Consider the following 27,816-nt stretch of genomic DNA (forward strand, 5'->3'; position numbering starts at 1 on the left):
TTTGGGTGAATACCCTCAAATTCAATTTATGAACAAGTTTTTGAATATGAAAATGTGTAAATTTCTTACTCGTGCTGCTGACCAAGAAATCTCAAGCTTCTGTTTTGCTTCTTATTTTTTTCCTTATCAATTTCCTAGAGCAATTTCTAAGGCTGTAACCTTCAGTTATTATCAAAACTTGAAATATGAGCTTCAATGATCTTGCATGGTTAGATACAATTTTCTAATTGCATCAAGAACAATTACATCAAAGTTGGGCTTACGAACAAAACTGGAGACAGGGGTCCGCCGTCAAAAAACATATTGCTGGCTAATCAAGGAGAGACATGAAACATAAGGGTGAAATTACAAAACACTAACCAGCATTGTGCAGCAGAAAACAAAATGCCATTCATCCTTGTCAAAATAAGTCATGACAGGGGAAAGGTCCCAAAAACAGCAGTTCACTACAACAAGAACGAAAATGCCAAAATGTGATAAATTAAGTAAAAGGTTTTCCATAGAACTCTCACCAAAACTCTAATTCAAACTTGTTTCTTGGCTATGAAGTACAGGATCAGTTTAACAGTTATAGATCACTCATCTTCTTCAATGACCTTGGTCCCTAGACCCTTTCAATCCTTCTGGTGGAATCTCTGAAACTGTGACAAGAGAGTAAAGCTCTTCCTTGGAATCTTCATCATCATTTCTTCTTCGAGCAATCCGAACCCGAATCCTCCTAGGCACACTTCGGATCCCTCTGCTCCAGATATGTTTGTTCAACTTGACATCCACTCTGACGTCATTTGTCCCCATAGCTTTTTGTGCAAACTTTTTTATCTCCTTGATGGCCTTAGGAGCCTTCTTCTTGAACGTACTGCATTTAGAATTACAAGACAATATTAAGAAGGTAAAACCTTTCCTTATCCTTCACATTGCACAATCAAATAAATTATAGTTGAATGGTGGAATCTCTGTAACTTAACAAATTTAAGAACAAATGGGAATCATGTTTAAAATCAATGTTCTAGTAAAAAAGTCAATTCAATGTAATTTATCAAGCTTAAGAACAGAAACCATGTTGCACACAATTAAAGAACCTATATAAAGTAGACCTAGGAAATGGGCTCCAAGCAAGAACAACACTATCATAGAAAAATCACAGGCATCCATAACACTGGTACTATCACAACACACTAGTAAAACATAAAGAATGAGAATTGCCTTATTTATCTATACAAGCAACTACTGGATCAATACCAGCCAAATTAGCGGAAAACGCCGACAAGAAAAAATCGGGTGCGTGCTTCTGATATCCAAATAAACAATCCAAAAAGATTGCTCGTAATTGTTAAAAGCATCAGATAGAAAAGATGCACAAAATAGAGAGAGAATGATATGCTTCAAAGTTTAAATGTTGTATGGATTAAGGCAATTAATCCCAAGATGAAGATATCTTGTAAGTATTTGGCACTTCCATATCCACCAACAAAATCAACAGGTAATGTTCAAAAAAATTGCACTAGCAAAAAACCAACACAACCTGTTGTAAAATGCACACCCATAGAATTTTAGTATAGACCTCTGTTATAGTCTGCAAGAATGAGGAATTTATTCATTAAGACCATGATAACCTAACATTTATGACCATCAAATAACAATTTACACTTTACACATACAGTACCTGAAGAAAATTGAGAGAAAAATATTCTTCTACTTCTTCTCTTTTTGATGAATGATTTACTCATATAGATACAAGTCTACTACTCCTAACAACCTAACAAATTCTAGAGAAAACCTAACAAATTCTGTTTCCAATGAGAAATTTGTTGGAAAAAATTTGTTGGTGATTTCCTCTATTTAGAGTAGATAACAGTTGTAAATAATCATTTTTAATCCTAATTTATTCTTCTAATTATTTTATTTTCTACACTCTCCCTCAATTTAATTTACGTATATGTTGAGTAAACCTAAATTGGATATTATGTTATCAAAGGTTCTCTTGGGAAGAGTTTTAATTAAAATATCTGCGATCTATTGATTGGTTGGAATATGCATCAGAGTTATAGTCCCATCTTCCAATTTTTCTCTAATGAAATGACGATCAATCTCCACATATTTAGTTCTATCATGATGTACTGAATTTTTGGCCATACTAATTGTTGATTGATTGTCACACCGTACTTTCATAGGCATATTGTTGAGAACTTTTAATTCTTCCAGTATTCTCTTCAACTATACACCTTCACAAATACCATAAGCAAGCGCTCTAAATTCAGATTCTGCACTGCTGCGAGACACAACAGACTATTTCTTACTTCTCCAGGTAACCAGGTTACCCCAAACATAGGTATAATATCTTAATGTAGATCTGCTGTCATTTGTAGAACCTGTCCAATCTGCATCCGTGTAAATTTCAACACCCCTTCTATCTGTCTTCTGAAAGAATAAACCCTGTCATGGAGTTTTTTTGAGATACCTCATAATTCAATACACAGCACTCATGTGATTTTCAGTTAGCTGATGCATGAACTGACTTACTATACTTACTGCAAAACTGATGTCTTGTCTTGTGTGAGGCAAGTAAATAAATTTCCAACAAGTCTCTGGTATCTCCATTTGTCAACCATTTTATCATTGATTCTGGATCCAAGTTTGATAACTGAATCCATAGGGATGTCAGCAGGCTTGCTTCCTAGCATCCTAGTCTCTTTTAGGAGATCTAAAATGTACTTTCGTTGAGAAACTGAAATTCTCTTTTTTGATCTAGCCATTTCCATACCAAGGAAGTACTTAAGTACTCCAAAATCTTTTATTTCAAATTCTTTGGCAAAAAATTCTTTAAGTTTCTGAATCTCCTCAAGGTGATCTCCTATAAGAATGATATCATCAACATATACAATCAAAATAGGTTTCTTACCTGATATGCAATGTTTGACGAACAATGTATGGTCGGATTGACATTATTCATATCTTTTATATTTTACAGCTCGTGTGAATCTGTCAAACCATACCCATGGAGATTGTTTTAGGCCATAAAGTGATTTCTTCAATTTATACACTTTCTGAGAGTTGTCAGTTAATTTAAACCCCTGTGGTATATTCATATACACCTCTTCTTCCAAATCACTATTAAGAAATGCATTCTTTACATCTAATTGACACAGTGGCCAGTCAAAGTTAGATGCAAGTGAGAGGAGTACCCGAATAGTATTGTGCTCGGCAACTGGTGCAAACGTCTTCTAATAATCTACGCCATATGATTGTGTATAGCCTTTGGCTACCAGTCGGGCCTTAAGCCTGTTCACACTCCCATCTGGATTATACTTGGTTGTAAAAACTCATTTGCATCTCACTTGACGCTTTTCTGGAGGAAGATCAGTTAGTTCCCATGTCTCATTCTTTTCAAGTGCATTGATCTCATCTACGACACCTAACTTCCATTCTGGAATTTCAAGGCCTTATGTATTGTTCTGGGTTCAGGTGAGCTGTTGTCTATCCTGTACACAAAAGCATGATGTTTCTAGGATAATTTGTTCAATGAAACATAGTCCTGTATAGGATGTTTGGTGTATGTTCGAGTACCCTACCTCAAGGCAATAAGAATATCAGAATCAACGGAATTAAGAGTTGGTACAGAGATTACGTTACCTGGATCAGTGGTGGATTCATGGTAGTGCTTGGATGATTCGGGTGTTTTTCCTTTGTTTCTTCTTCTATATATACGTAGCTCACTCGTCGCAGGTAATGTGCTTTCTATAACTGGTTTTGGTTCTGATTTCTTCTATGAAGTTTCAGGTTCAATCTCCAGGGAAAGTTTGTTTGGTGAAGGATTTTGTGGGTAGAGAGGTGGTACACTCACATCCCACAACTAATATTCCTGAGTAAATGTCTCTCCCTGAATATCAGTGGTAGGATAAAACAGTTGATTCTAAAAAAAGGTGACGTCCATAGTATTATAAAATCGGCGGGTTTCCGGAACTAGACATTTATATCCTTTTTGATTTGCTGAGTACCCAACAAAAATACTTGAAGATTTTTATGAATGTGAACATATGCTAAACAAATAAAAACTTTAAGTAGCAAGGTGTTTAAGATGTGAGAACCAAGAAAAATTTTTGAGAGGATAGTGTATAATGATTGAAACTTTAGGATGCAAGAGGGCATCCGATTAATCAAATAGGTAGCTGAAAGGACTGCCTCTCCCCAAATATATTTTGGTACATATGTGGTGAACATGAGAGATCTGGCAATCTCAAGAATATGTCTGTTTTTTCTTTCGGCTATGTCGTTTTGTTGTGGAGTATGAACACATGAGGTTTGATGAATAACATCATGTTCAGTAAAGTATTTTTCAAGAGTATTTTCAAAATATTCACAAGCATTGTCGGATTTCAATACTTAGATGGTAGCATGAAATTGGGTTCGAATCATTGTATAAAATTTTTTAAATAGGGATCTCATTTCAGATTTTTCCTTCATGAAAAATACCCAAGTAATTCTTGTGTGGTCACCAATAAAAGATATAAACCACCTAGTTCCGGAAACATTGGAAACCCTGAAAGGGCCCCAATCATCATTGTGAATTAATGCAAATGGTTTAGACGGTTTATATAGTAGACTATGGAATGAACTTCGAGTATGTTTAGAAAATTGACAAATTTCACACTGTAATGAAACTAGATCTTTTCCTTTAAATAGTAGTAGGAACATCTTTTTCAAGTACATGAAGTTTGGATGTCCTACTTTATAGTGCCACAATATAATATTATGGTCATTATTTTTGAAAATAGGAACAGAATTTTCACATACTGAATTATGAGCTTGTCTTTTAGAAATGTTGACTTGAAGCAAATATAATCTCGAGCTCATCCTAGCATTGCAATTGTCCTCCCCGAGTCCAAATCCTGAAAATTATACATATTAGAAACAAATTTCACAGCACATTTCAATCTTCACATAGCTTGCTAACAAACAACAAATTACAATCCAAATTTGGAACATAGAGAACTGAACAAAGAGTCAACTTTGGAGACAAATTTACAAAGCTCATTCATGCCACTTTTGAGTGAGAACTATCTACAATTCTGATTGAAATATTTTCTTCACATCTTTTGTAATTTTGGAACGTTGAGAAATCGCCACTCATATGATCAGATGCTCCAGAGTCTACCACCCACACCTGTCATTTTTCTGAAAGAACAGATAAGCCATGAATATTACCTTTGTGTGCCACAGAGGCACTGACCAGGTGAGATTTTTTGGACAAGATTTGTTGGAGGGCTTCCAATTGTTCAGGGGTAAATGGGTCTTTTCCCATCTCATCAGAAATTACTTCCTCAGCCATCACGTGATTTCCTCGAAGCTTGCTGGAGGTCTCTGCTTTTGACATTTTCCACTTACCCGAAGGTGGTTTCCAGTCACTTGGCTTGCCGTGAAGCTTCAAGCAACGTTCCCGAGTGTGCCCTAGCTTCCGACAGTGGTCGCACCAGGGCCTTGTCTTCTTCGTTCGACTGTCAATCGCTCCGGTTGTGAGAGCTTAAGAATTTTCAGTCGGGTGAGGTTGGTCATTCTCTCTCATCATGATCTTCCGACGACTCTCCTTGTGTCGAACCTCAGAAAACACTTCTCGAAGACTCGGCAAAGGCTTGGTGCTCAGAACATGTCCCTGAATCGCGTCGATATTTTTGTTTAGCCCTAGTAGGAATTTGAAGACCCGTTTTTCTTCCACAAAAGCTTTCAAGTTTTTTGTGTCCTCGAGGTAGTTCCAGTGACGCTCCTCGAAGGCGTCCATCTGCTGCCAACTTTGACCGATACTGTAATACTGGATGACATTGAGTTCTCCTTGCCGAAGGTCATGAAAAGTTGACTCGATTTCGAATATTGCAGAGGTATTTTGCTTACTAGAGTAGAGTTCTTGTGCTGCCTTCTAGATTTCGTGAGCAGTTTCGTAGAAAAAAAAATTATCTCCGATTTCAGGAGTCATTGAGGTAATGAACCAGGACATGACCATACTGTCTTCGATCTCCCAGGTTTGTGCATTTGCATCGGACACTAGAGGAGGCATGAGCTCGTCAGTGAGGTGCCCATAATGCCCCCTTCTGCGGATGAAGAGACGGACAAACGACAACCATTGAAGGAAGTTGCTGCCATCGAGTTTATGTCCTGTGATACAGGATGATGGTAGTTCACTCACAACTCTGATTGTTGTTGTGTGATGATAAGAACCATAGAAAACTTCTGGTGGAGAGGATGGAAGCTCACCCGAGGCCATTTTTTATTACGACTCAGTAGGGTTTGATTTCTTCTTGGATCAAGTATGGCTCTGATACCATGAAGAAAATTGAGAGAAAAATATTCTTCTACTTCTTCTCTTTTTGATGAATGATTTACACATATATATACAAGTCTACTACTCCTAACAACCTAACAAATTCTGAAAAAAACCTAATAAAATTCTGTTTCCAAGGAGAAACTTATTGGAACAAATTTATTGGTGATTCCCTCCATTTACAGCATATAACAATTGCAAATAACCATTTTTAATCCTAATTTATTCTTCTAATTATTTTATTTTCTACATCAGCAAATTATGTAATTTTCAGTGGATTACCTACTACCATCTATTAAGTGATGGACCACGCAATTGTCATCACTAATATAATGGTCAAAATATTGATCCCTGGACAGAGTAAGCTTCAACAAGCAAAGTCCAACAACATTCAGAAAATTTTAACCACTTAATCTAAGGTTCGACCTAGACTATAAAAACTTCCACAATCATTTAGACTAAAACAACTTGCATCAAAATTAAAAATTTAAAGAAAAAACACATATACCACAAGTTTTGACCTACTAAATTTCTCAAAAGTGAAAATAAACTGGAAAAACAAAGACAAGTGTGCATCAAGACCATATGTTGATAAGATAACAGATCTAAATTCAATTGAAAGAACAAACAAGCTGTACAAATGGAACGCAAGTATAAGCAATAACAAAAGAGGCAGGAAAATATGGGTTACCATCCATGCAGTCTCTTGTGGAGGTTGATTGTGTACTCCCGGGTAACCACTTCTTCCTTTCTTCCTTTTGCCCTGTCCACCATTTTCATAATCAGTCTGCCTCTTCAATTATACCTGCACAAAGCGACCCCCATATCAGTGACAATTAGACGTAACAAACACACTCTTCCAACAGGTCACCACAAATACTCAATCAAGATGGGGTCAGAAACTAAAGATACAAACTAGTCTACTAAGAAATGAATAAAGAAAAAAAAAACAGGAATATATACTCCCACTCTGTTATCAAAATTTTGATTTGGGCCTCCAGAAGAGTGTCCTGACTATTTGCTTTTAGGGCCCATGGATATCCAAGAGAAACTGAATTGTACCAATGGCCAAATTATAACAAGAAAAAGATCATAAATTGCCAAAAGGGGAAGGGGATTTCATGAGGTCAGAACACAAAACAAATGGAATTCCTACTATTCAAGGAGAATAAAGTCTTTTCCAACAAAATCTTCTTGCTGTAAGATCCAATCTAACTTAAAATACCACAAGTTTAGAAATACAAAGAGAACAAGATTTGGAGGCAAAAGGCATACATGATAAGGGAATAAACAGGAAAGAAGAAACTACAATCAAATTTTATGCAATATAATCTAAAAAGTAGATGAATTCCATTTCTGTCAGATTAAGAAGCACCAAAAGAATTCCAGTATGAAAATAAGCAATAAAAAAAATACATCTACACCAGCTTTCATTACTTAAAATCATACTACTTGCTGATACTTTAAGATAAAAAAAAAAGTAATTGATTGCATGCTCGGAAAAAAAAACAGTAACATGCACCAGTAGTAAGACATCAATCATGATAACCATTGTCAATACACAGCAAAGGAAGTTTGAGAAGACAAAAAAAATCACAGACCAATATTTTATACACCAGAACACATAGATCTGAATAACATAATTTGAGTAAATACAGACAGACAGAGAAAGGGAAGACAGAGAAGATTCAAAAAAATCCATGTTAAACCCGAGTAAACAAAGGGACAGACAGAGAAAAGACAAAGAAGATAAAAAAAGCCACATTAATGAGATCGTCAACCGTATGAAAAAGAAGATGAACAAAAAACCATTAAACATCAGTAAAATGAAGAAGAAAGCAGATTTTTCCCAAATCAAGAAATCGTTCTCAAATCCATGCAAATGATAAGGAAACACATAAGACATGAATGTAAAGAAAAAAATTGCAAGAAGTATGACTATTTTATTGAAAACACTGAATCAAACAAACACCGAAGAAAATGAAAGCAAGGAAAAGATCCAGAGGAGTTTACCCTTGCAGCTACCACCGTAGCAGGATGAGGGAAGAAGATGAAAGTTCTCTAGGGTTTTATGATGCGGTGCGAAGGGGTAAAATGGTTGGTCTAATTAAGGTTCAAGAAAGAAAAAGTTGATAGGGGTTTTTTTTTTTCCTTTGGCACGACTTGGATTTTGCACGATGGAATTTACATTTTGGGCTTAAAATAATAAATGCTACAGAAAGGACGTATTAAAATTGTTAGTGAAAATTTACATAAAAAATATTTTAAAAAGCTATTATTATATTTTATAAAATTTCTATTGTCTTTTTAAAAATTTTATATAATACAGTTGTAACAATCCCAAAAATACCAAAAAATAAAATAAATTATAAACTAAGCGCGAAAGCGGAATAAATAATTAAGATTTATATTTCTTACACAATAACTTAAAATACCGAATAGTGTTACAAAAATTACTCTTTTGAAAGAAATACAAAAAATAAGAAAATAAATGCAAAATAAATAAGATTAGTATTCTACTCGCAAGTCCTTTATGGATTGGACTCTGAATAATAGCTCAGTAAGAATATCACGCTACTCACCGATACAGAAATAAAAGTTGGTAAAAAAATTAAGACAATTAATAGATCACTTAATTAAGCAAATTCATTTATTAACAATAAAAATAATTTACTGTCCACTTACTGTAGTGAGATTTACTAAAACAACCTATAAAAATAATAACATAACACTTATCATGATTTCATATGCAATCGGTAACATGCGCATATTAATATTTTATATTCAATTAATCAAAACAACAACTGTCCATTTTCATCAGCCTAATAGTATCCATGGGGGTACAGAGATATGTCCTCAGTACGCATGAACCTTTTTCTTTAATATTCTCAATTAGCAGACCGTCTCCATACCCCATCCGGTATGAACGCCAAATTACTAAACCTCAATACCCTGTCCGGTATGAGGGTTAAATAGATCGTCCCCATACCCCGTCCAGTATGAGTGCTAAATTACCAAATCTCATTACCCCGTCCGGTATGAGACAAAAAAGAGCCCCAAGATTCGAGCCTAAGTCTGAGCCCAAGGACTGAGCCTAGGTCCAATCCTAAGGTCTGATTCCTACTCCGAACCCAAGGCACTAGACTAGGTCTGAGAGCAAGGCCCTAGCCCGAGTCCGAACCCAAGGCTGGGGTTCAGGTCCGATACTGGACCTGACTCAAGCCTGGATCTGAGTACAACCCCAAGGCCTTGCCCGAGGCCCAAGGATCAAGGCTCGCTCGACGTCCGATGGCCAAGGCCCGATTCTGAGTCTAACACCTAAGTACAAGCTCCGAGCACAAAACTTGAGCCTTACGCCAAGCCCCATACCTAAACCCGAGTCAATCCTCAAGTACTGAGGCACAGTTTCGAGCCTAAGCTACCTACTGCCCAAGTAATGGGATAAAGAACAAGGCTTGAGACTCGCCTCGAGCCTGAGTTAGAGCCCAAGGCCTGAGCTTGGGTCTAAGCCCAATGCCTAAAATTGGATCCGAGATCAAGGCCCTAACCCAGGTCTGAGCCTAAGGCTCGAAATCAGGACAAAGCCCGAGCCCAACTCAAGCTCGAGTCTATGTCTAACCACAAGTCCTGGCCTGATTCCTGAGACCCAGTTTCAAGACGAAGGCTCGAGCCTAAGTCCGAGACAAGGCCGAGGCCAAAGGCCCAAGCCTAGGTCTGAGACCAAGTTTGAGCCGAAGGCACAAGATCGGGTCCAAGACTAAGGCCCTGGCCTAGTTTCGAGCCCAAGGTCGAGGTCTTGGTCTGAGCGCGATTCAAGCCCAAGTCTGAGCCCAAGGCATACTCAAGGCTTAACCAAGGCCCGATTCCAAGCCCAAGGCTCGTGCCCAAGGCCTGAGCTCGGGTCCAAGCCAAAAGCCTGAGCTTGGCTATAAGCCCCTGGCCTGAACCTAGGTCCTAGCCCAAGTGCTGAAGCATGTTCCGAACCTAAGGCCCAAGTAACGGGCTGGAGAACAAGGCTTGAGCCCAAGTCCGAGCCCAATTCCCTAGACTAGGCTCGCACCCATGGCCCGAGTCTGTGTATAAACACAAGGCCCATGCCCGATTCTGAGCCCAAGGACTGAGTCCGAGTCCAAGCCTATGGCCCAAGCTCGAGTCCGAGCCCAAGTTCTAAGACCAGGTCCGAGACCAAGGTCCTAGCCCAAGTCTGAGCCTAAGACCCGAGTCCAAGATCGTGTCTGGCACGAGGCAAGCTCGGGTCCGTGTCGAAGCCCAAAACTTGACCCGAGGCCCAAGGACAAGGCTCGCCCGAGGCACAGTTTCGAGCCCAAGGCCTTAGCCCGGGTCTGAGCCCAATGTTGATGTCCGGGTTCGAGGTCAGGCCCGACTCAAGCCCAAGTCCAAGTTCGCGTCTGAGCCTAAGGCCTGGCCCGAGGCCCAAGGACATAGGGTCGCCCGAGGCCTAATGACTAAGGCCCAATGCCCAAGGCTTGGTTCCAACCACTTGGGGCCCAACTTGTGAACCTAGCTCCGAGCCCAAGGTCTAAACTCGCGAGTTCAAGCCCAAAGTTTGAGGCCCAGTTCAAAGCCCAAGAGTTGGGCCCAAACCTAAGGCCCAAGTAAGGGCCAGAGAACAAGGTCCGAGCCTAAGTTCAAGTCTAAGTCCTAAACCTGCATCCAAGCCCAAAAATTACTTTTGATGTTGGAACCACTAGTTACTGGTTCAACTTATGAATCTATATAGAAAATATTCTGAATTCGATCCCTAAGAATTCAAGTCAAAATACATTAGAAACTAATAGTTTTACAAAAATTTATAAGAATGAAAATATGGTAAAAGAATTAATAGGATTGCAAACTTTAAACAAATGTAATACAAGTTCTGACTCAACAGAATGACGTTGAAAGCCAGTGATGTCTTCAAGTTTTTTAATATGAAAATGAGTAACAAACTTCTGATTTCTTCCATTGACTAATCCCTTAAAAGCCAGGGTTACACATATGCTGCCCTTGATGGAGGAAGCAGAGCAGTTTGCTTGCATACAAGGAACAATTACATGAAAATTGGGTCTACGAACAAAATTAGCTTTCCTTCAAGACGCTCTTCAACTTGCATATTGCATCAGATATATGAGTAATAAAAAACATATAGCTCGTTTGTCAAGGAGAACGACTTATAAAACAAAAGGTTGAGATTACAAAACACTAACCAGCATTGTGCACGGGAAAACAAAATGGTTAAGTCGAATACAGGATAGTCAGCCAGTATTAGACAGGAGAAGACAATGTTAAACAGAATTTGCCAAACAAGTTTAAGCCATTCATCCTTGTCAAAATAAGTCATGACTGGGTAGAAGCCGAAAAAACACTGCATTTGCTACAACCATAATGAAAAAGCAAAAATGTGGTAAATTAATTAAGGTTTTTCATAGAACTCACACTCACTAAAACTCTAATTTAAACTTGTTTCTTGGCTTTTCTTGGCTATGAAGTAGAGGATCATTTTAACAGTCGGACAGATCACTCATCTTCTTCAATAACCTTGGTCCCTAGACCCTTCAACCCTTCTGGTGGAATCTCTGTAACTGTGACAAGAGAGTACAGCTCTTCCTTGGAATCTTCGTCATCATTTCTTCTTCGAGCAATCCGAACCCGAATCCTCCTAGGCACACTTCGGATCCCTCTGCTCCAAATATGTTTGTTCAACTTGACGTCTACCCTCACGTCATTTGTCCCCATAGCTTTTTGTGCAAACTTTTTTATCTCCTTGATGGCCTTAGGAGCCTTCTTCTTGAAGGTACTGCGTGTGGAATTACAAGACAATATCAGTAAGGTAAAATTCATTTCCTTATTCTTCACATCGCACAACCAAATACGATATAGTTGGATGGTCGATTCTCTGTAACTTATCAGATTTACAAACAAATGGGAACCATGTTTAAAATCATTTGTTAAACAGTCAATTCTATGTAATTTATCTAACTTCAAAATAGAAACCATGTTGCATATAGTAAAAGAACCTATACAAAGTAGACGTCGAAAATGGTCTAGCAAGTACAAAACTGTTTTAGAAAAATCACAGACATCCATAACACTGGTGCTATCACAACACACTAGCAAAACACGAAGGACGGTAATAGCCTCATTTTATCTATACAAGCAACTATTGGATCAATACCGGCCAAATTAACAAAAAATACTTACAAGAAGAAACAAGGTGCTTGCTTCCAGGATCCGTAATGAACAATCCAAAAAGTTGCTCATAATTGTTAAAAGTACGAGATAGAAAAGACACCCAAAAGAGAGAGAATGATGTGGTTCAAAGTTTAGTATGGATTAAGGCAACTAATCCCAAGACGAGGATATCCTGTAAGCATCTGGCACTTCCATATTCAACAACATATTCAACATGTAACATTCAAATAGGTTGCACTAGCAGAAAACCAACACAACCTGTTGTAAAATGCACACCCAAAGAACAACTTGCATCCAAATAAAAATTCAAAAGGAAAAAACTCAGAAACCCCAAGATTTGGACCTACTAAATTTCTCAAAAATAGAAATAAACTGGAAGAACAAAGACAAGTGAGCATCAAGACCATATGTCAATGAGAAAACAGATCCAAATTCATTTGAAAGAACAGACAAGTTGCACGAATGGAACAGAAGTATAAGCCATAACAAAAGAGGCAGAAAATATGGGTTACCATCCATGCAGTCTCTTGTGGAGGTTTATTGTGTACTCCCTGGTAACCACTTCCTCCTTTCTTCCTTTTGCCTTCTCCACCATTTTCACAATCAGTCCACCTCTTCAATTCTACCTGCATGAAGTAACCCCCATATCAGTGACAATCAGACATGTAACAACCATACTTTTTCAACAAGTCACTACCAATACTCGATCAACGTGGTGTCAGAAACTAAAAATACAAACCAGTCTACTAAGAAATGAATAAAGAAAAAAAAACAAAACAGGAGTATATACGGCCACTCTGTTGTCAAAATTTTAATTTCGGCCTCCAGAAGAGTGTCCTGACTACTTGCTTTTAGCTTCCATGGATGTCCAAGACAAGATGAATTTGCCCCAGGGCCAAAATATGACCATAAAAATCATGAATTGCCAAAAGGGGAGGGGAATTTCATGTAGTCAAAACAGAAAATAAATGGAATTCCTAATCTTCAAGGAGAATAAAGTCCCTTCCAACAAAATCTTCTTGCTGCAATATCAAGTCTAACCTAAAATACCACAAGTTTACTATTTCAAAAAAAAAATACCACAAGTTTAGAAATACCAAAAGAAACTAGATTCGGAAGCAAAAGGCGTACGACCTAAGGGAATAAACAGGAAAGAAAGAAACCATAATCGAAGTTTAGCAACATAACCTAAAAATTAGATGAATCCCATTTCTGTAAGACTAACACGCACCAAACCCAGTTCCAGTATGAAAACGAGCAGTCAAAGAAAAAAATCATTTACACCAGTTTTCATGACTTAAAATCATACTACTTACTGATACTTCAAAGTGAAAAAATAACTGATTGCATGCACGGATAAAAAATCACCAATATGCACCGATGTTGAGACATCAATCATGATAATCCTTGTCAGTACACAGCAAAGGAAGTTTGATCACAAAAAAAAAAAAAAAAAAAAATCACAGACCAATATTTCATACACCAGCCCACATAGATCTGAATAACATAAATCCAAGTACACGCAGAGACAAACGGAGGAAAGGAAGGAATAGAAGATATAAAAAAAAAAAAAAAAAGCCCCGTTAAATCCGCGTAAACAGAGAGATCTTCAACCTTAGGAAAAGAGTAAAGAAAAAGAAGAAAGAATAAAACACTACTAAACATCAGTAAAAAGAAGAAGAAAACAGACTTGTCGGAGATCAAAAAATCGTTCTCAAATTCATCCTGATGATAAAGAAACATATAAGACATAAATGCGAAGAAAACAAAAAAAAAAAAAAAAAGATTGTAAGAAGTAAGAATATTTTATTGAAAATACTGAATCAAACAAACACGGAAGAAAATGAAAGCAAGGAAAAGATCCAGATGGCTTTACCCTTGCAGCTACCACCGTCGCAAGATTAAGGAAGAAGATGAAAGTTCTTAGGGTTTTATGATGGTCGCTGACGGCGCTAAGTAGAAAATGGGTGCACTCATATGAAGGTTGGTCCAATGTGATAGGGTTTTGTTTTTTTTTTTTTAAGGAACAATTTAATTTTGGTACATATAAAAATTACTATTATATTGGGTTTTGTTTTTTTTTTTTTAAGGAACAATTTAATTTTGGTACATATAAAAATTACTATTATATTTTAAAAAGTTTATATATCTTTTTAAAAATTTATAATATAGTAATTAAAAATATTTTCTATTCTATTTAAAAATTTATATTTTCTTTATCCTCCTAAAAACAATATTTCTCATTCACTGGCTTTTGTTACTTGTAAGTCTCTAATTATTCATTTTTATTTTTTTTAAAAAAATATATTTGATCTTTTTTAAGAATTTACACCATATTTTGATTACTAGGGAAGGTTAAAACACACTGCTTGAAGCCACGAACATGAATAGTATTACTTTGAGCCTCCCCGTGATTAAAAAGAAAATAATAATAATTATCAATCTAAACAAGGTAATAGGCATGTATTTGTGTGCATATACATACATATATGTATATAATTTAAAACCATCTATCCCCTAGTTCTCAGATTCTGTTCAGTAAAGAGCAAAAATAAAAGCTGACACATGGGAGAGATTGAGAATTTATGAACATCTTAAAAATTGGATGTAGAGTGACCGGTGCTTAATTCCCCTTCATAATACTCTCATCGTGTCAAATTCTTTTTTCATCTCTAATCACTCGACAAAATGTAGGAACCTCCAGCTTAAGATTTTACGCCACTGCGTGAACTTCTCCAAAAACTCAGTCCTAAAATCGTCAATCCAGCAATGCCTGCTAAAATCTGATACCATAGATAACTATTTGTTACATAAAAAGTTTACGCAGTATCATCAATAATTTCATAACAATGAAATTACGAAAATAAATTATGTAAATTTAAACGTAATTATATACTAATCGACAATAAATGAAATAACGGTAGAGTTATTTTTAAAAAATTATTATATTTATTTTCTAAATTATTTTATAAATACAAAATTTTACATGCTTAATACTTTTATGAATATATACTTGCACAATATATATAAATTTTAGGAATGAAAACTAAAAAACCCCAAGATTCACCAATTACAGAATTTAACATAAGTGGCAGCCAAGGGATGGCGAAGAAAACTGCAATGGAGTTTCAAAGGGAAAAAAAGAAATAGACAACTTCAAAAATCAATGACAATTGCTAGAAGACACAGTGATAAGATTTTGGAATCGGTAGCAGAGAGGATAGATATAAAACTGACCTTTGCATTTCTAACATAATTGGTCGGAGAAGACTTGAAGAAAGATCTCAGCAACTTGAACCAAGACTTCCGGGGCATCAGAATCACTGCAGTGTACTGCTTTTTGCAAGGATAAGGCAGTATTCTTCTTAATGCTGATTGTGCTGCTGATGGGGTAAGAGACTCTCTAAGTCTTGCACGCCCTTCATCTTGCATCTAAGCGAGAAAAATCATCAAAATTTAACAATAATTGACATACAAGTGAAAATTGACAAAACTAGTTGCACCAAGTGCAGCTTTGAATGTGATTCCACATGATAGTAGTGTACTTGAAGAAAAGATAATAGACTCTTTGTGAGATCAATAGAGACTATACTGCATATATAGTAAGTTTTATAGGAAACTAGTTTGCTATCATTCATAAACCAAATTCTAAGCATTGAGTAAGCCCATCTTTGGACATGCATATCATTGTCTTTGCATATTGTTTTACCTTTGGACCACCACAAAAGCATTTGAATTCCAGATCATACACAATCCTAGAGTAAACTTTGAACACAAAAAAAGAGAGAGAAGGGGAGGGCGGGACTACAAACAAGAGTGATGGGAAGAAGTTACTACCATAAAAGAGGCACCCATGTCACCAGAGTAGACCCTTGACTGGTAGCTGCGCAAAATCCTCTCCAGCCAATAGTAGTTTTCCTAAATGAGTACCAGAAAATGATAACCAAATGTAAAGAAATAAGACTCCATTTTTCTTAAAAGCATAAGGTTCAAGTTTAGACGTCTTTGAGGTGATAAATTAACAGCAAGAAGTGAAATCAATTCCTCTCATCATCTTTGTAATCAGGGGACTGAATGATATTAAATCCAAGAAAAAAAAAATAGACTTAACCTGTAATCCATTTTCATGAGCTCTTTGCTCAATTTCAAGTATGGCTGAAATATCGTCGTTTGAAGGTCCTTCCTCTTGAAGCCGTAATATTTCATCTAAAGCAATATCGACCTGTTAAGAAATAACATGGAACAGAAAAAGTGAAAAACAAAAAAGAGCAGGTTGATCCATAACCTAGTAAAAGAAAACAAGGAAATATTATGTACAACTATAAAATACCAACCAGCTTGGAGGAGATTTCTGGGTCACAAGAAAAGTTTATGCTAATGTCACCACGTACATCACCAGTTCTAGAAGGTTTATTACCGCCAAGAAATACTGAAACGCCAGCAGAATAAATCTGGTGCATGAAGGAAGTTAATAGAACTAGGCCAAAGATCAAGAAGTTCTATAAATGCAAAATAAGCATTACACACCTGCCCGTGCTTAAAACGGAGAACCTGCATTATTTTTGTTTCGAGAAGTTTGCTTAGGAACCCAACACAGTGAATCTCTTCCACCTGAGATGAAAATTATTAAAATGAAACTTTTTGCAGTTTATTCAATAGTCCACAGATGCTCTCTTACATGATTTTTGGATCATATTAAGAAGAAACACCAACCATTGTTCCATTCTTCAACTGCACAGGAAAGCATAGCTGGACAGAGCATTGTGCTTCAACCATGGAGCTACGAACCACTTCTCTGTGAAAATAATTTATCCATTACAAGATAATTCTGATCCCACAAGAAGAACACATCCATAAATATACTAGCAATGTGATACACTTTGCTAGTCAATAATCAAATGGAAAAGAGGTAGAAAGCAGTATAATTAAGAGAGAAAGATATCTTTGGTTGGCGAAGGTAAAAGAGAAATTTAGCATGGAACATAGATTGCCAAAGCTACTAACAAAATCAGATTTCCGAAGCTAATCCTGCTGAAACAGTATGCTTGCTGAAGTGATAAATATCCTGTTAAGAATCTCAATGTTGTTCCCAACTATGATAATGTCAAACCACTACAATTAATACAAATAACCTACCTAATTATGGTTGTAGGAAATGTAAATGGTAAACCCTTGAGGTCATCACGGTTGAAATGAAGGACAGGTTCATGAGGTTTAGGTATTCCACCCTGCATGGAGAAAATCTAGTCAACCAAATAGTTAAGATCTTGAGCTTTGGGTAGCCTAAAAGGAGTTTGAATTTTACCAAATACTGCAAGATCAAAGGAAGTGCTATTTTGGGATCGATATTTCCAACAATCACAACAGTGAAAGTTGATGGATCCTTAAAACAGCTGCTGAAATATTCACAGGCTTTTAGAGGGTCAACATTTCGAAGGTCACGTATCCTAATTGGCTGCATAAAAGAAATTGCACTTCTGTTATAACATGGGCATTTCCATCATCAAAGCATTTTGTAACTATAAAAGAGGGGATAAGTTATACCCTAAAGAAATAGGAATTTCCATAATTAAGTTCCTTCACCCGGTTTGCAAATGCAGTGTAAGGATCCCTCTCTTGTGCATGAATTGCCTCTTCTGCCATTTGCATCACTATGTTGACTTCTTCTTCTCTCGGTATTACATTTGTCATAAATAGTTGATAAACAAGCTGGAGGAAAAACAAGCTTCAAGGTCAAGACATTTCTTAAATACAAGTGTCTTCATAACACCCAAAAAAATTGAAGCAATTGACAGACATATCAGATTGGGAGAATCATATCATTATATTATCAAATCTCAATATAAGTCAATAAGACAAAGACATTCCGGATAATTATACCAAATCCATTATGGTAATTGAGGAGATTTGCTACTGGTATATGGATATTTTATTCATCCAGCAGTAATCATGTAGATAAAACAATAATATTCCTTTCATTCATATGATGCCGAGGATCCTATATTATATTTGAGATGCTTAGAAACTTTAAGGATATGATTATGAAGACAGAACTCGTTATCTCTATAAAAGGTTGTAAACTGATACTCAAAAAGGCAAATTCTGGTCAATGCTTATGAGTGGTAAAAGAGCACCGATAAGGCATAATCTGAGAGAAAGGTGTTTTCCCCCTACTTGGAGTAACAGCAACAATTGCAAAGAGAAAATATATATTCATAAAACTTAAATTCAGAAAAAGAGGATACCAAAACTGAATTAACTTTAGACCCACGGTAGGGAGAAAGGAATTTTCTTGGAGCCATGTCCAAGTTTGCAGATAAGAAGAACAAATAAACCACTTCCATGGCTACTGATATATGCTAGAAATAACACTGACAATGAGATGTTACACTATGCTGCTCTTCAACTTCGAAGGCATGGTTAAAGGGCAAGAATCAATGCAACAAATCTAATGAGACAAACCTGTAAAGCAGTTTCCAGGTCAGTGGGAGAACAATCACAAGAAAACGTTCGCATGTATGCCCCAAGTTTTGTACCAACTTCCACCCTCTTACCAGCAAGCATATCCATTAGAACTGATGGCCTATAGCCAAATACACCAATTTCTCCAGCAATGGTTGATCCCATTGAGCAAGAAAAGTACTCGCTTTCCGGGAGTTCCGATAGACCCCCATATGAGAACCCTGTAAAAAGAACCTGTTGAAACAAACAGTAGAAAACAACAAAATGATTCACATGAATTGATAAGCAAAGAAATTTTACCTTAAACTCTAAGAGAATGTTGAGGGTAGTGGTATAGCTAATTTACAATAAGTATAATCCATATTGGAAAAATCAAGTGATCAATTTTTGACAAATATTTCAAAAACTCGAGTAATTTTATATACCTGATCATCAAGAAAGTCGGTACACTTATAAGACACTCGCATCCCATTTGATAATATCAATTCAGTAGCTCCAATGTTCGAATATTCAAACTGCTGCACAATATTCCTGATGCAAATTTTTCAAAAGAGGTTGAGTTATATGGTTGAATCCTATAGTTATCTAGTTCTGCCTACTTTATGTATTGTGGAACAGTTTTTTTTTTTTCATAACAGACGATAAATGTTCAAGTAAACTAACATGCTATTTTTCCTTAAAAATGTACACACTTTTTCAGCTTGAATAGCATATCAATAAGCATCCTTTAGATCAGAAAAGCAATTAACACCCAGCTCATAGCTAACTGCCAATTTATACAACTTATGTACTAGACGAAAATCCTCTAGTGTCTGCCTTGGTCTCTAGGTCTGCTTCCTGGCTGGTTTGTCAACCACACCATTTCTCTCACCCTATGAAAATGTCCGTGATAGAAAGAGAGTTCTTTTGGGTGCTTGAAGGGTAAGTGCAAGAGATTCTCCCAATCACTAAGAATGTAGCGAGAAGTGAATCCTCCACGTATTTCTTCAACCAGGAAAGCAGGTGGTTTTTTAGATCCTTTCGGGTTTGAGGTCACAGTTCTTGGGTCAGTAGTTCACAAGGAAGAGGATAGGACTCTTCCCATACTTTTGAGAAGAAACAACAGAGGTGGCTCCTGAAGATCAAGAAGCAGAATAAAGAGTTTTGAATAGAGACTTTTCTCATTTCATTCATTGCAAAAGTGTGTATAAGTAGATGTATAAAGGATACAGTAAGAATAAAATAAGATAGGCATCTGAATTTTAGACTACAAGTTTAAAATACTGCAGCTTCTGATAGTAGTGAGATTATGTTTAATTCTTCATTTTCTAAAAATGAGATTATTTTTTATTCTTGATATTCCACAAGATGAAGCTTCTTTTGGGGATTTGTCAGGTGATCAGCAAGCAAGATGGTTGCACAAGGAGATACGGGACCCAATAAGTTTACCAGCTTCTACACGCTAACAGAAGAAGAGAAGTCAAGAGCAAGGTGTCAGGACCCAGTCTTGACATGTACTTTACCAAAGCCAAATTAGGTAAAATATTGAATTTTCAATAATTATGGAATAATTTTAAGAATATTAAATTGTGAGGGAGGAATCTGGAATTAAGAAAAGATTAGGGGTGAAAACAGAATTTAGGGGAAGTTGTAGGGAGAGAAGGAAATAAATCAGAAAATATAGAGAGAGAAAAGGAGTAGTCCGGGAGAGAGAAAAAGGAGAGTCTGAGAGCAAGAGAGAGAGCCAGTCAGAAAGAGAAAACCAACTGTAGAGAGAGAGCCAGTTAGAAAGAGAAGTTTTATGTTAAAATATGTTCTTCACTCACAAAAAGATTCAACTTACCCTGGATTTGGCTTTGTAGTGACAATTTCTGCTGGAATGTGTTCATCATCCCAAGGAGCAATCTTTAATTCATCCTCGAGACTGTTGATCTTCGACACTACATTTTTCAGACCATCAATTGTTGCTGAAGATCGAGGTTCAATTGTCTTTATAACGCAATTGCATGATGTTTGCAACTTCTCTGAATACTTGGACACCTCCAATGCCGATATATCTATACATATTATAAACAATGAGAAAAGAACATCTATAAAATATTTTTGATATGTTTGTTATAATTTTCTTAAAGCAGTACTAAAAAATTAATAACATTCACTGACGAGGTAGGATAGTCTTTTGGAGTTGTGCTTCAAATTCTATTCCAACAACAGGCTCATTGTGGAGAAAATGCTGCAAAATAAAACACAAATATATTGCCATATGCAAAAAAAAAACTTCATTCAAGTCATTGCAAAAGTATAGGAAAAACAGTATCTCAAGATACTTGTAAATATTCATCTCTCAGGCCGGTTGACTGCATTTGATCACGCTCCAAATATGCAGATTCAATCTCAGACATCAGCAGAGCTCGAACAATAGATATTTCACGTTCTGAAAACCCATGCATTCGCACTCTTGCAACCTGAAAACAATGCATTGTGAGTTTTGTGTGCACATACACTCCTAAAGAAAGTGAAACAAAATGTACACCTCAATAAGCATTGACTCTAAGGCCTCCAGAGTCCCTTTTTCTTTACAAGATGAGCTCATTATATAGGCCTTTGATGATCGGACTAGGACATCAGCACCAGCTGAGCATGAGAAATAAGGTGGATCCTTTCTACGAGATAATTTAAAAAATCTCTGATTTAGAGCATGTAAGAACATTGATTCTGCAAGCATATCTCTATAGTCCTTCACTGTCTTCAGTTCATTTGCAGGCATCTTATAGCTAATCATTACTGCAGACTGGTACGAGCCACATCAGGAAAACAATGTCATAAGACTATAATATTTGCAAATGTTATTAATAGCAGTAACTAGTAGAAGGTTGAACACTTTAAGCACTAACCCCAGCAGCTTCAGACTCGGTAAAACAAGAAAATCTTGGCTCCTCGTGTGGAGGTATTGGGAAGATTGGGATGCTTGGGGGGTCAGGTGCTGACCTTTTCTCCCCAAAATGAGTCGTTATCAACTCGACTACACTCTTCAAAGAGAGAAGAAAAAAAGATTTTAAGAAAAATATTGATTGGTATGCATGTCTACGCCTCCAGAAAAGTAAATGTTTTATTGCATCAAAAACAAACCTGTGTATCAGAAAAGTCTCCAACAGCTATCACTGCCATATTGCACAGATGGTACCACTTTCTATAGAACTGCTTCACTGTCTCAGGAGAAACAGTCCTAATCACCTTTTCTAATCCAATTGGTAAGCGCTCAGCATACTGCAATCAATCAAATGTTTTAACACCATATAGTGTTGAATCAAGTCCTAGTTGGCTGAACGATTATTATCCAAACTAAAATGCATCTATGAAAGTCTGTTTAAAATTCTTGGGCTGATGCTCCATCTCAAAGCAACATAAAAAAATTTCAACTTAGCTCCTATTGAGATCAAAATACTAATTCCACTACCCAAGCCTACAGATTTTTCTTATTCTCTTTTCCTTAGGGAGGACATAAGGCAATGCATGTGTTCTGCTAAATCTTCTGATTCTCTAGATGAATAGGGAACTTAAGACTGTCCAGGCATGGTAGAAGATATTATCCCAAAGTTCTAAAAACTAAAGTTAAGAAGAAGTTTGTTATATTATCTTGTAAAAATAATTTCAGCAAGAAGAGCCTTGACAATGCATGAACTGGTTATCATAAATTACTATAGTAAGGTAAATGAGCTTAAATGGATGGCAGCACCTTGGAACCTTCCATCATCAGATGCCAATGTGCATCCTGCATCCTCCCACTAGCGTTTCGGTTCCCTCTATACTCTTCCATTACAGCTCCTCTCTCTTTTTCCAGATCATCCTTCGAGGCTCGAACCTACATGGTGCAAGTAACAATATTACAATAAAGATGAGCGGTATGAACTAATTCAAACAAAAAGATTGTTGATACCTCAGAACTAAATTCGGCCAGGACAGAAATGGCTTGAGATAGTAGTCCAGGCTTGTCAACAGGAACAAACAATTCATACACAGTCTCATCAGCAGAAGTAGCTGCATTTTGACAAGCACCAAATTCTGCTCCAATGCTTTCCAGAAATTTGACAATGTCGTGATTTGTATATTTCTTAGTAGCGCTGAATGCCAGATGCTCAACAATGTGAGCAACCCCACGTTCATCCTCTTCTTCCAAAACTGAGCTGCCATGCATCTGACAAATTAGTCTTTCAGAGGTACATAAGTATTTCTATGGAGAGTTAAGACAGTTCGGCTGGCGAAATTAAGGATATATATGTCTCATTTTGCATCATAATTGTTGTAATAGGCCACAATATTGAATTGTTTCTTTCTCTCTGGAATCCGCAGTCATAATTTTGCAAAATTTGTCTGCGTATCCTTCTGAGTTGAGTTAAATCCCATCAACAACAACTCAGCAGTATAACAGCAACGAGAATCCCTCCTCCCCCACCCCCCGACAAATTAAAAAAACACTGACACACACAATAACCACAAACAAGCGCCTCTCATACCCCAACCGACTGAAACGACGAATCAAACGAAAGCAATCCCTACTTACCGTAAATAAGCAGAAACAAGCATCGCACACGCGGGAATGCATTACATAAATTCAAGAAAGCAAACAAAAACGAAAATGAAACAAGCAGTACCCGACTTTGACCGCGAGAGAGAGAGCAGCTCGCATTCTAGGTTTGGAGTTGCAGCGAACATAGTAAGTGAGGCCATTATCAAGTCTACCGTAGTCGACTCCGAAGGGTTGGTCCCCAAGTTCCTGCTCCATATCCACGGTCAACAGCTTCAGGGACCGAAAACCATGTTTCTTAGCGATCGGTGAGCTCTCTGCCGGTAGCAAATCCATCTTTGTCTCTGTGAAACTCTTTATCTCCCACTAAATAGAGCACAAGAAATACGAATTTGCCAATTTGTCCATTTTTTGTTTTCCCTTTATACATATATATATATATATATATCTCTCAACGCCGCGGCCGTCAGGTTTCGTTCCAACACCATGATCGGTTTCTACAGGTCATTGTGATGTTGCCACGTCAATTCTTCGATCTCCTTAAACTTGTGGGACCCACATGCGCTCCGTGTCTCATTTTTAAATCCAGTGGGAATGGTTTACATGTGTGTGTGTGTGTGTATAACAACGGGTTCCTCTTTTTCCCGAACTAGTTCTTTGTCTTTTTTCCCAGGGGAAGTAAACTACAAAAAAAAAAAAGTGAGTTGTTTGGTATTATGTTTTTAAAAATATATATGTTTAATAAATATATTTTCAATTATTCAGAAAATAGATGAATTTTTATTTTTAAAATAAGGGATGTATTTGGATAAAATGTTGATGGGAAAAGATAACAATTATTTATTTAAAAAAATAAAAAACTAAATAAATATTCATTATAAACATTTTATATTTTATTTCGTTATTTTTAAATAGGCATAAAAATAATATTTAACTAAATTTGTTAGATAAAAATATGAACAAAAAATTAAGAATAAAATAATTCTTTCTATGTTCTTAAAATCATTTTTAATACTATAGTAACCAATCTAAAAAATTTATCAATCAAAACATTAACAATGCTTATAAATAATATCTATAATTTATATCAGTTATGCGGTTTTTTAATTATCTGAAAAATATTTAAGATAGTAGTTTTTTAAATAAATTTTTTATAACAAATTAACTATTTTGACTACATTAATTTTAATAAGAATGTTTCAATTTCTTATTTATTATAAGATTGAGATCAAATTTGATTTTAATAAATTTTACATTAAATTTATTTTGCACTTAACACAATATGATTCTTTTTATGTTCTTAAAATCACTTTTAATATCATAGTAATAGATCTAAAAAATCCTCTCGATCGAAATATTAACAATGCTTATAAATAATATCTATAATTTACACGAGTTATGTTATTTTTCAATCATCTAAAAGATGTTTAAAATAGAAGTTTTTCGAATAAATTTCTTATAACAAGTTAACTAATTCGACTACGTTAGTTTTAATAAGAATGTTTAAAGTTCTTATCCATTATAAATTTGAGAACAAATTTGATTTCAATAAATCTTACATGAAATTTATTTTGCACTTAACACAATATGATTCTTTTTATGTTCTTAAAATCACTTTTAATACCATAGTAACCAATTTAAAAAATCCTCTCAATCAAAACATTAACAATGCCTATAAATAATATCTATAATTTACATGAGTTATGTTATTTTTCAATCATCTAGAAGATGTTTAAGATAATAGTTTTTCAAATAAATTTCTTACAATAAGGTAACTACTTCGACTACATTAGTTTTAATAAGAATGTTTCAAGTTCTTATCTGTTATAGATTTGAGAACAAATTTGATTTCAATAAATCTTACATGAAATTTATTTTGTACTTAACGCAATATGATTATGTGTTATTAATGAGATACATATTGTATTTTATTGAAATCAAATTTGCTCTCAAACCTATAACGGATAAGAACTTGAAACATTTTCATTAAAACTAATGCAGTCGAAATAGTTAATGTAATAGCCCTGAACTTAAAATGAAATAAATTATAAATAAAATACGAAAACGAAATAATAGAGTTAAGGTTTACATTCCTTACACAATAATTTAGAATACACAATAGGGTTACAGAAATGATCATTCTAAAAGAACAAACGAAAAATTAAAAAATAAATGAAAAGTAAACAATTAGGTATCCTAGGACGACCTTCACTAGCTTTTAAAGAGAGTTCGGGTGGTGAACTATTTACAACCCTTTTGTTGATTGATATTTAGGTTTTGGTCCTCTTGATTTGAAATAGTTAATGAATGGGTGAGCTACACTAGTATAGTAAGAATATCACCTTGCTCACCGATACAGAAATGAAGGTTGGTAAAAATTATAAAAATAACTAATAGAACTCTTAATTTAAGTAAATTTATTTATCATAAATAAAATTATTTATTACATACTTGCCGTATTAAGATTTTCAAAACTTACCTATAGAATTAATAACACAAACAACATCATAATCTCATTTTTAATTAGCCAGAATAACAACTTTTCTTTTTTTATTTGCCTATTGGTATCCATGCGGGTCCATAGGGATGTGCCCACTATGCGTGAACCCTTATTCAACATTGTTAACTAACCGGTCGTCCCTATAACCCGTCCGGTATGAGCACCAAAATACCAATTCTCGATACTCTGTCCGATATGAGACAACATTCATGGTAAGGTTTCCTATGTACCCGGTCCGTCCACCATCTCCTACTATATCTAGTAAGGCTACCATTCATTCATTCACTTAATCAAGCAATTTCTCGTTTACATTTAATTTTCAGTTTTTCAATTTAACTGTAAATCACGCAAAACAAGTAATACATGCATTAAGTAAACACAACTAAATCATCTTACCAACTCCAGTGTACTATTATGCATTTAAAACTGTAAAATTAATCAATCAGTTAAAATAGGACAAATAGTAATAAATAACTGGTTTCGGCTCCATTAGTAACCTGTAATAAATTATTGAAGCTTTTTAAATTACACCAAAATACCGTATTATTTATAATTAAACTTCAATTCTATAATAGGGAATAAGGTAAGAGATTCTTATCCAAAACGGTATCTGAAATATTAAATTTTCAGTTGCGCCTACTGGCGGTCCCCGGGTTTTCTAAATTTTTCTTCAGAGAAAACACACTTCAAATATCTAGAAATACTCTAAAAAACTCAAAATCGGCGTTAAAAATCTTTTCCGACCAATTTCAGAATTCTTGCACGGCGGCACCGCCGAGCTCCGATGACAACACCGCCGCCCATGGAGGCAGTTTGCCTCGAATTTGCCATTTTTGGTCAATTTTGGCCGATTTCGGTCGGTTTTATACTCATCCATGAGAGAAAACACGTTAAGGGGTCTCGGTTGGCCGAAAAAAGTCGAAAAACAAAAACTCACCGGCGGCAGAGTTTTTCGTTACAGGGATTCTACTGGCTCACCTTCGCGGTTGGGCATTTTTCTTCGGTCAACCTGTAAAAAACAGAATGACAAATATAATTGTGAAAAAATCGCACGAAACGGGAATCGAGAATGGCTCATCGGAGGCACCGCCAGACTTTACCGGTGGTTTCTGGCTCATCCGTCGATCCTTTTGCTTCGATTTGGGCATGAGTGTGTTTAAAATCAAATTTCAACCAAACAAATTTTTTTTACCTTTTTTGGCGGTCGGAGGTGGCTCCGGCGCGGCGGCGGGCGGCGGTCGGCCTCTTCTTCGCCAACTGGTTCTTCTTCTCTGACGGGAGGGCTGGAGGCTAGAGTTAGGGTTCGGTGTGAAGTGAGATACTTATACTCATCTCCCTTTAATCTGGATCGTTCATCGCATTTAATCTCGACCGTCCGATTGCGTTTAAAGAGAAAATGAATCTGAACCGTTCATCGCGATTTGATCTGAACCGTATGATTACGTTCAAAGAGAGAACGAATCTGAGTCGTTCATTGCGTTTAATCGCGACCGTTCAATTGTGCCTGATGAGGGAACAGATCCGAACCGTCCACGCGCGCGGGAACAAATCTAAGTCGTCCAATCGTGAATACGTGGATTGCTAGCGTGGCCTCGTGTGTGGTACCGAGTCAGCGTGCTTGCCACACAGCGCGCTCTGGTTCGTCAGGGCTGCTGACTGAGTGGTCTTACGTGGCGCATTTGTCATAAATTGTGTTTTGACCATCAGTTTCTGATTTTTCTTTCAAAAATATCCCCAAACTCAAATTTTCACATATTTTCCCCAAAATTATTTTTAATTTCATCTTCCACCTTTTTTTTTCCAAATTTTATATTAAATAAAAATTTATATTTTTATATATTAATTTTA

At 36.1% G+C, this 27,816-nt stretch overlaps 3 protein-coding genes across 5 annotated transcripts; all 3 read right to left on the minus strand.

Moving 5' to 3' along the window:
* Window positions 1-365: 365 nt before the first annotated feature.
* LOC110812434 (large ribosomal subunit protein eL31) lies at window positions 366-8,480 on the minus strand. Its single transcript, XM_022039217.2, is given in 4 exon segments — window positions 366-614; window positions 616-856; window positions 7,002-7,115; window positions 8,324-8,480. Coding segments are annotated over 3 exon segments (369 nt in total). The 5' UTR covers window positions 7,091-7,115; window positions 8,324-8,480; the 3' UTR covers window positions 366-575.
* A 3,115-nt stretch (window positions 8,481-11,595) lies between these two features.
* LOC110812445 (large ribosomal subunit protein eL31) lies at window positions 11,596-14,535 on the minus strand. Its single transcript, XM_022039229.2, has 3 exons — window positions 14,379-14,535; window positions 13,015-13,128; window positions 11,596-12,107 (listed from the first exon to the last, which is right to left on the minus strand). The coding sequence occupies exons 2-3, from the start codon at window positions 13,095-13,097 to the stop codon at window positions 11,828-11,830; spliced, it is 363 nt and encodes a 120-aa protein (XP_021894921.1). The 5' UTR covers window positions 13,098-13,128; window positions 14,379-14,535; the 3' UTR covers window positions 11,596-11,827.
* A 378-nt stretch (window positions 14,536-14,913) lies between these two features.
* LOC110807439 (zinc protease PQQL-like) lies at window positions 14,914-23,984 on the minus strand. Of its 3 annotated transcripts, none has more exons than XM_088207054.1 (21): window positions 23,596-23,973; window positions 22,881-23,127; window positions 22,680-22,805; window positions 22,073-22,210; window positions 21,838-21,972; window positions 21,477-21,734; window positions 21,271-21,408; window positions 21,107-21,176; window positions 20,787-21,000; window positions 19,390-19,495; window positions 18,965-19,198; window positions 18,047-18,211; window positions 17,808-17,957; window positions 17,639-17,730; window positions 17,216-17,297; window positions 17,030-17,113; window positions 16,837-16,953; window positions 16,614-16,724; window positions 16,340-16,420; window positions 15,740-15,934; window positions 14,914-15,285 (listed from the first exon to the last, which is right to left on the minus strand). In XM_088207054.1, exons 1-21 carry the CDS (start codon window positions 23,802-23,804, stop codon window positions 15,208-15,210), a joined length of 3,030 nt encoding a protein of 1,009 aa, XP_088063180.1. In that variant the 5' UTR covers window positions 23,805-23,973; the 3' UTR covers window positions 14,914-15,207. The 3 variants fall into 3 exon arrangements, with proteins under 3 accessions (XP_088063180.1, XP_088063181.1, XP_088063182.1); XM_088207055.1 differs by having other exon boundaries at window positions 22,881-23,122; window positions 23,596-23,836; XM_088207056.1 differs by lacking the exons at window positions 14,914-15,285; window positions 15,740-15,934; window positions 16,340-16,420 and having other exon boundaries at window positions 16,613-16,724; window positions 16,837-16,931; window positions 23,596-23,984.
* Between the last annotated feature and the right edge of the window lie 3,832 nt (window positions 23,985-27,816).

Source organism: Carica papaya, chromosome 7 (genome assembly GCF_054855325.1).
Source record: "Carica papaya isolate Zhongbai chromosome 7, ASM5485532v1, whole genome shotgun sequence".
Classification (NCBI taxonomy): Eukaryota; Viridiplantae; Streptophyta; class Magnoliopsida; order Brassicales; family Caricaceae; genus Carica; species Carica papaya.

Bases quoted from the DNA above. Each gene is read 5' to 3' on its own strand.
- LOC110812445 (XM_022039229.2), bottom strand. From the start codon at position 13,097: ATGGTGGAGAAGGCAAAAGGAAGAAAGGAGGAAGTGGTTACCAGGGAG. The intron at 12,108-13,014 runs GTAACCCATATT...TTCCACACGCAG, and splicing joins CACAAGAGACTGCATGGATG to TACCTTCAAGAAGAAGGCTC.
- LOC110807439 (XM_088207054.1), bottom strand. From the start codon at position 23,804: ATGGATTTGCTACCGGCAGAGAGCTCACCGATCGCTAAGAAACATGGT. The intron at 21,001-21,106 runs GTCAGTGAATGT...TAATATGTATAG, and splicing joins CCAAAAGACTATCCTACCTC to ATATATCGGCATTGGAGGTG. The intron at 16,421-16,613 runs GTTAAGTCTATT...GTACTCATTTAG, and splicing joins CTCATGAAAATGGATTACAG to GAAAACTACTATTGGCTGGA.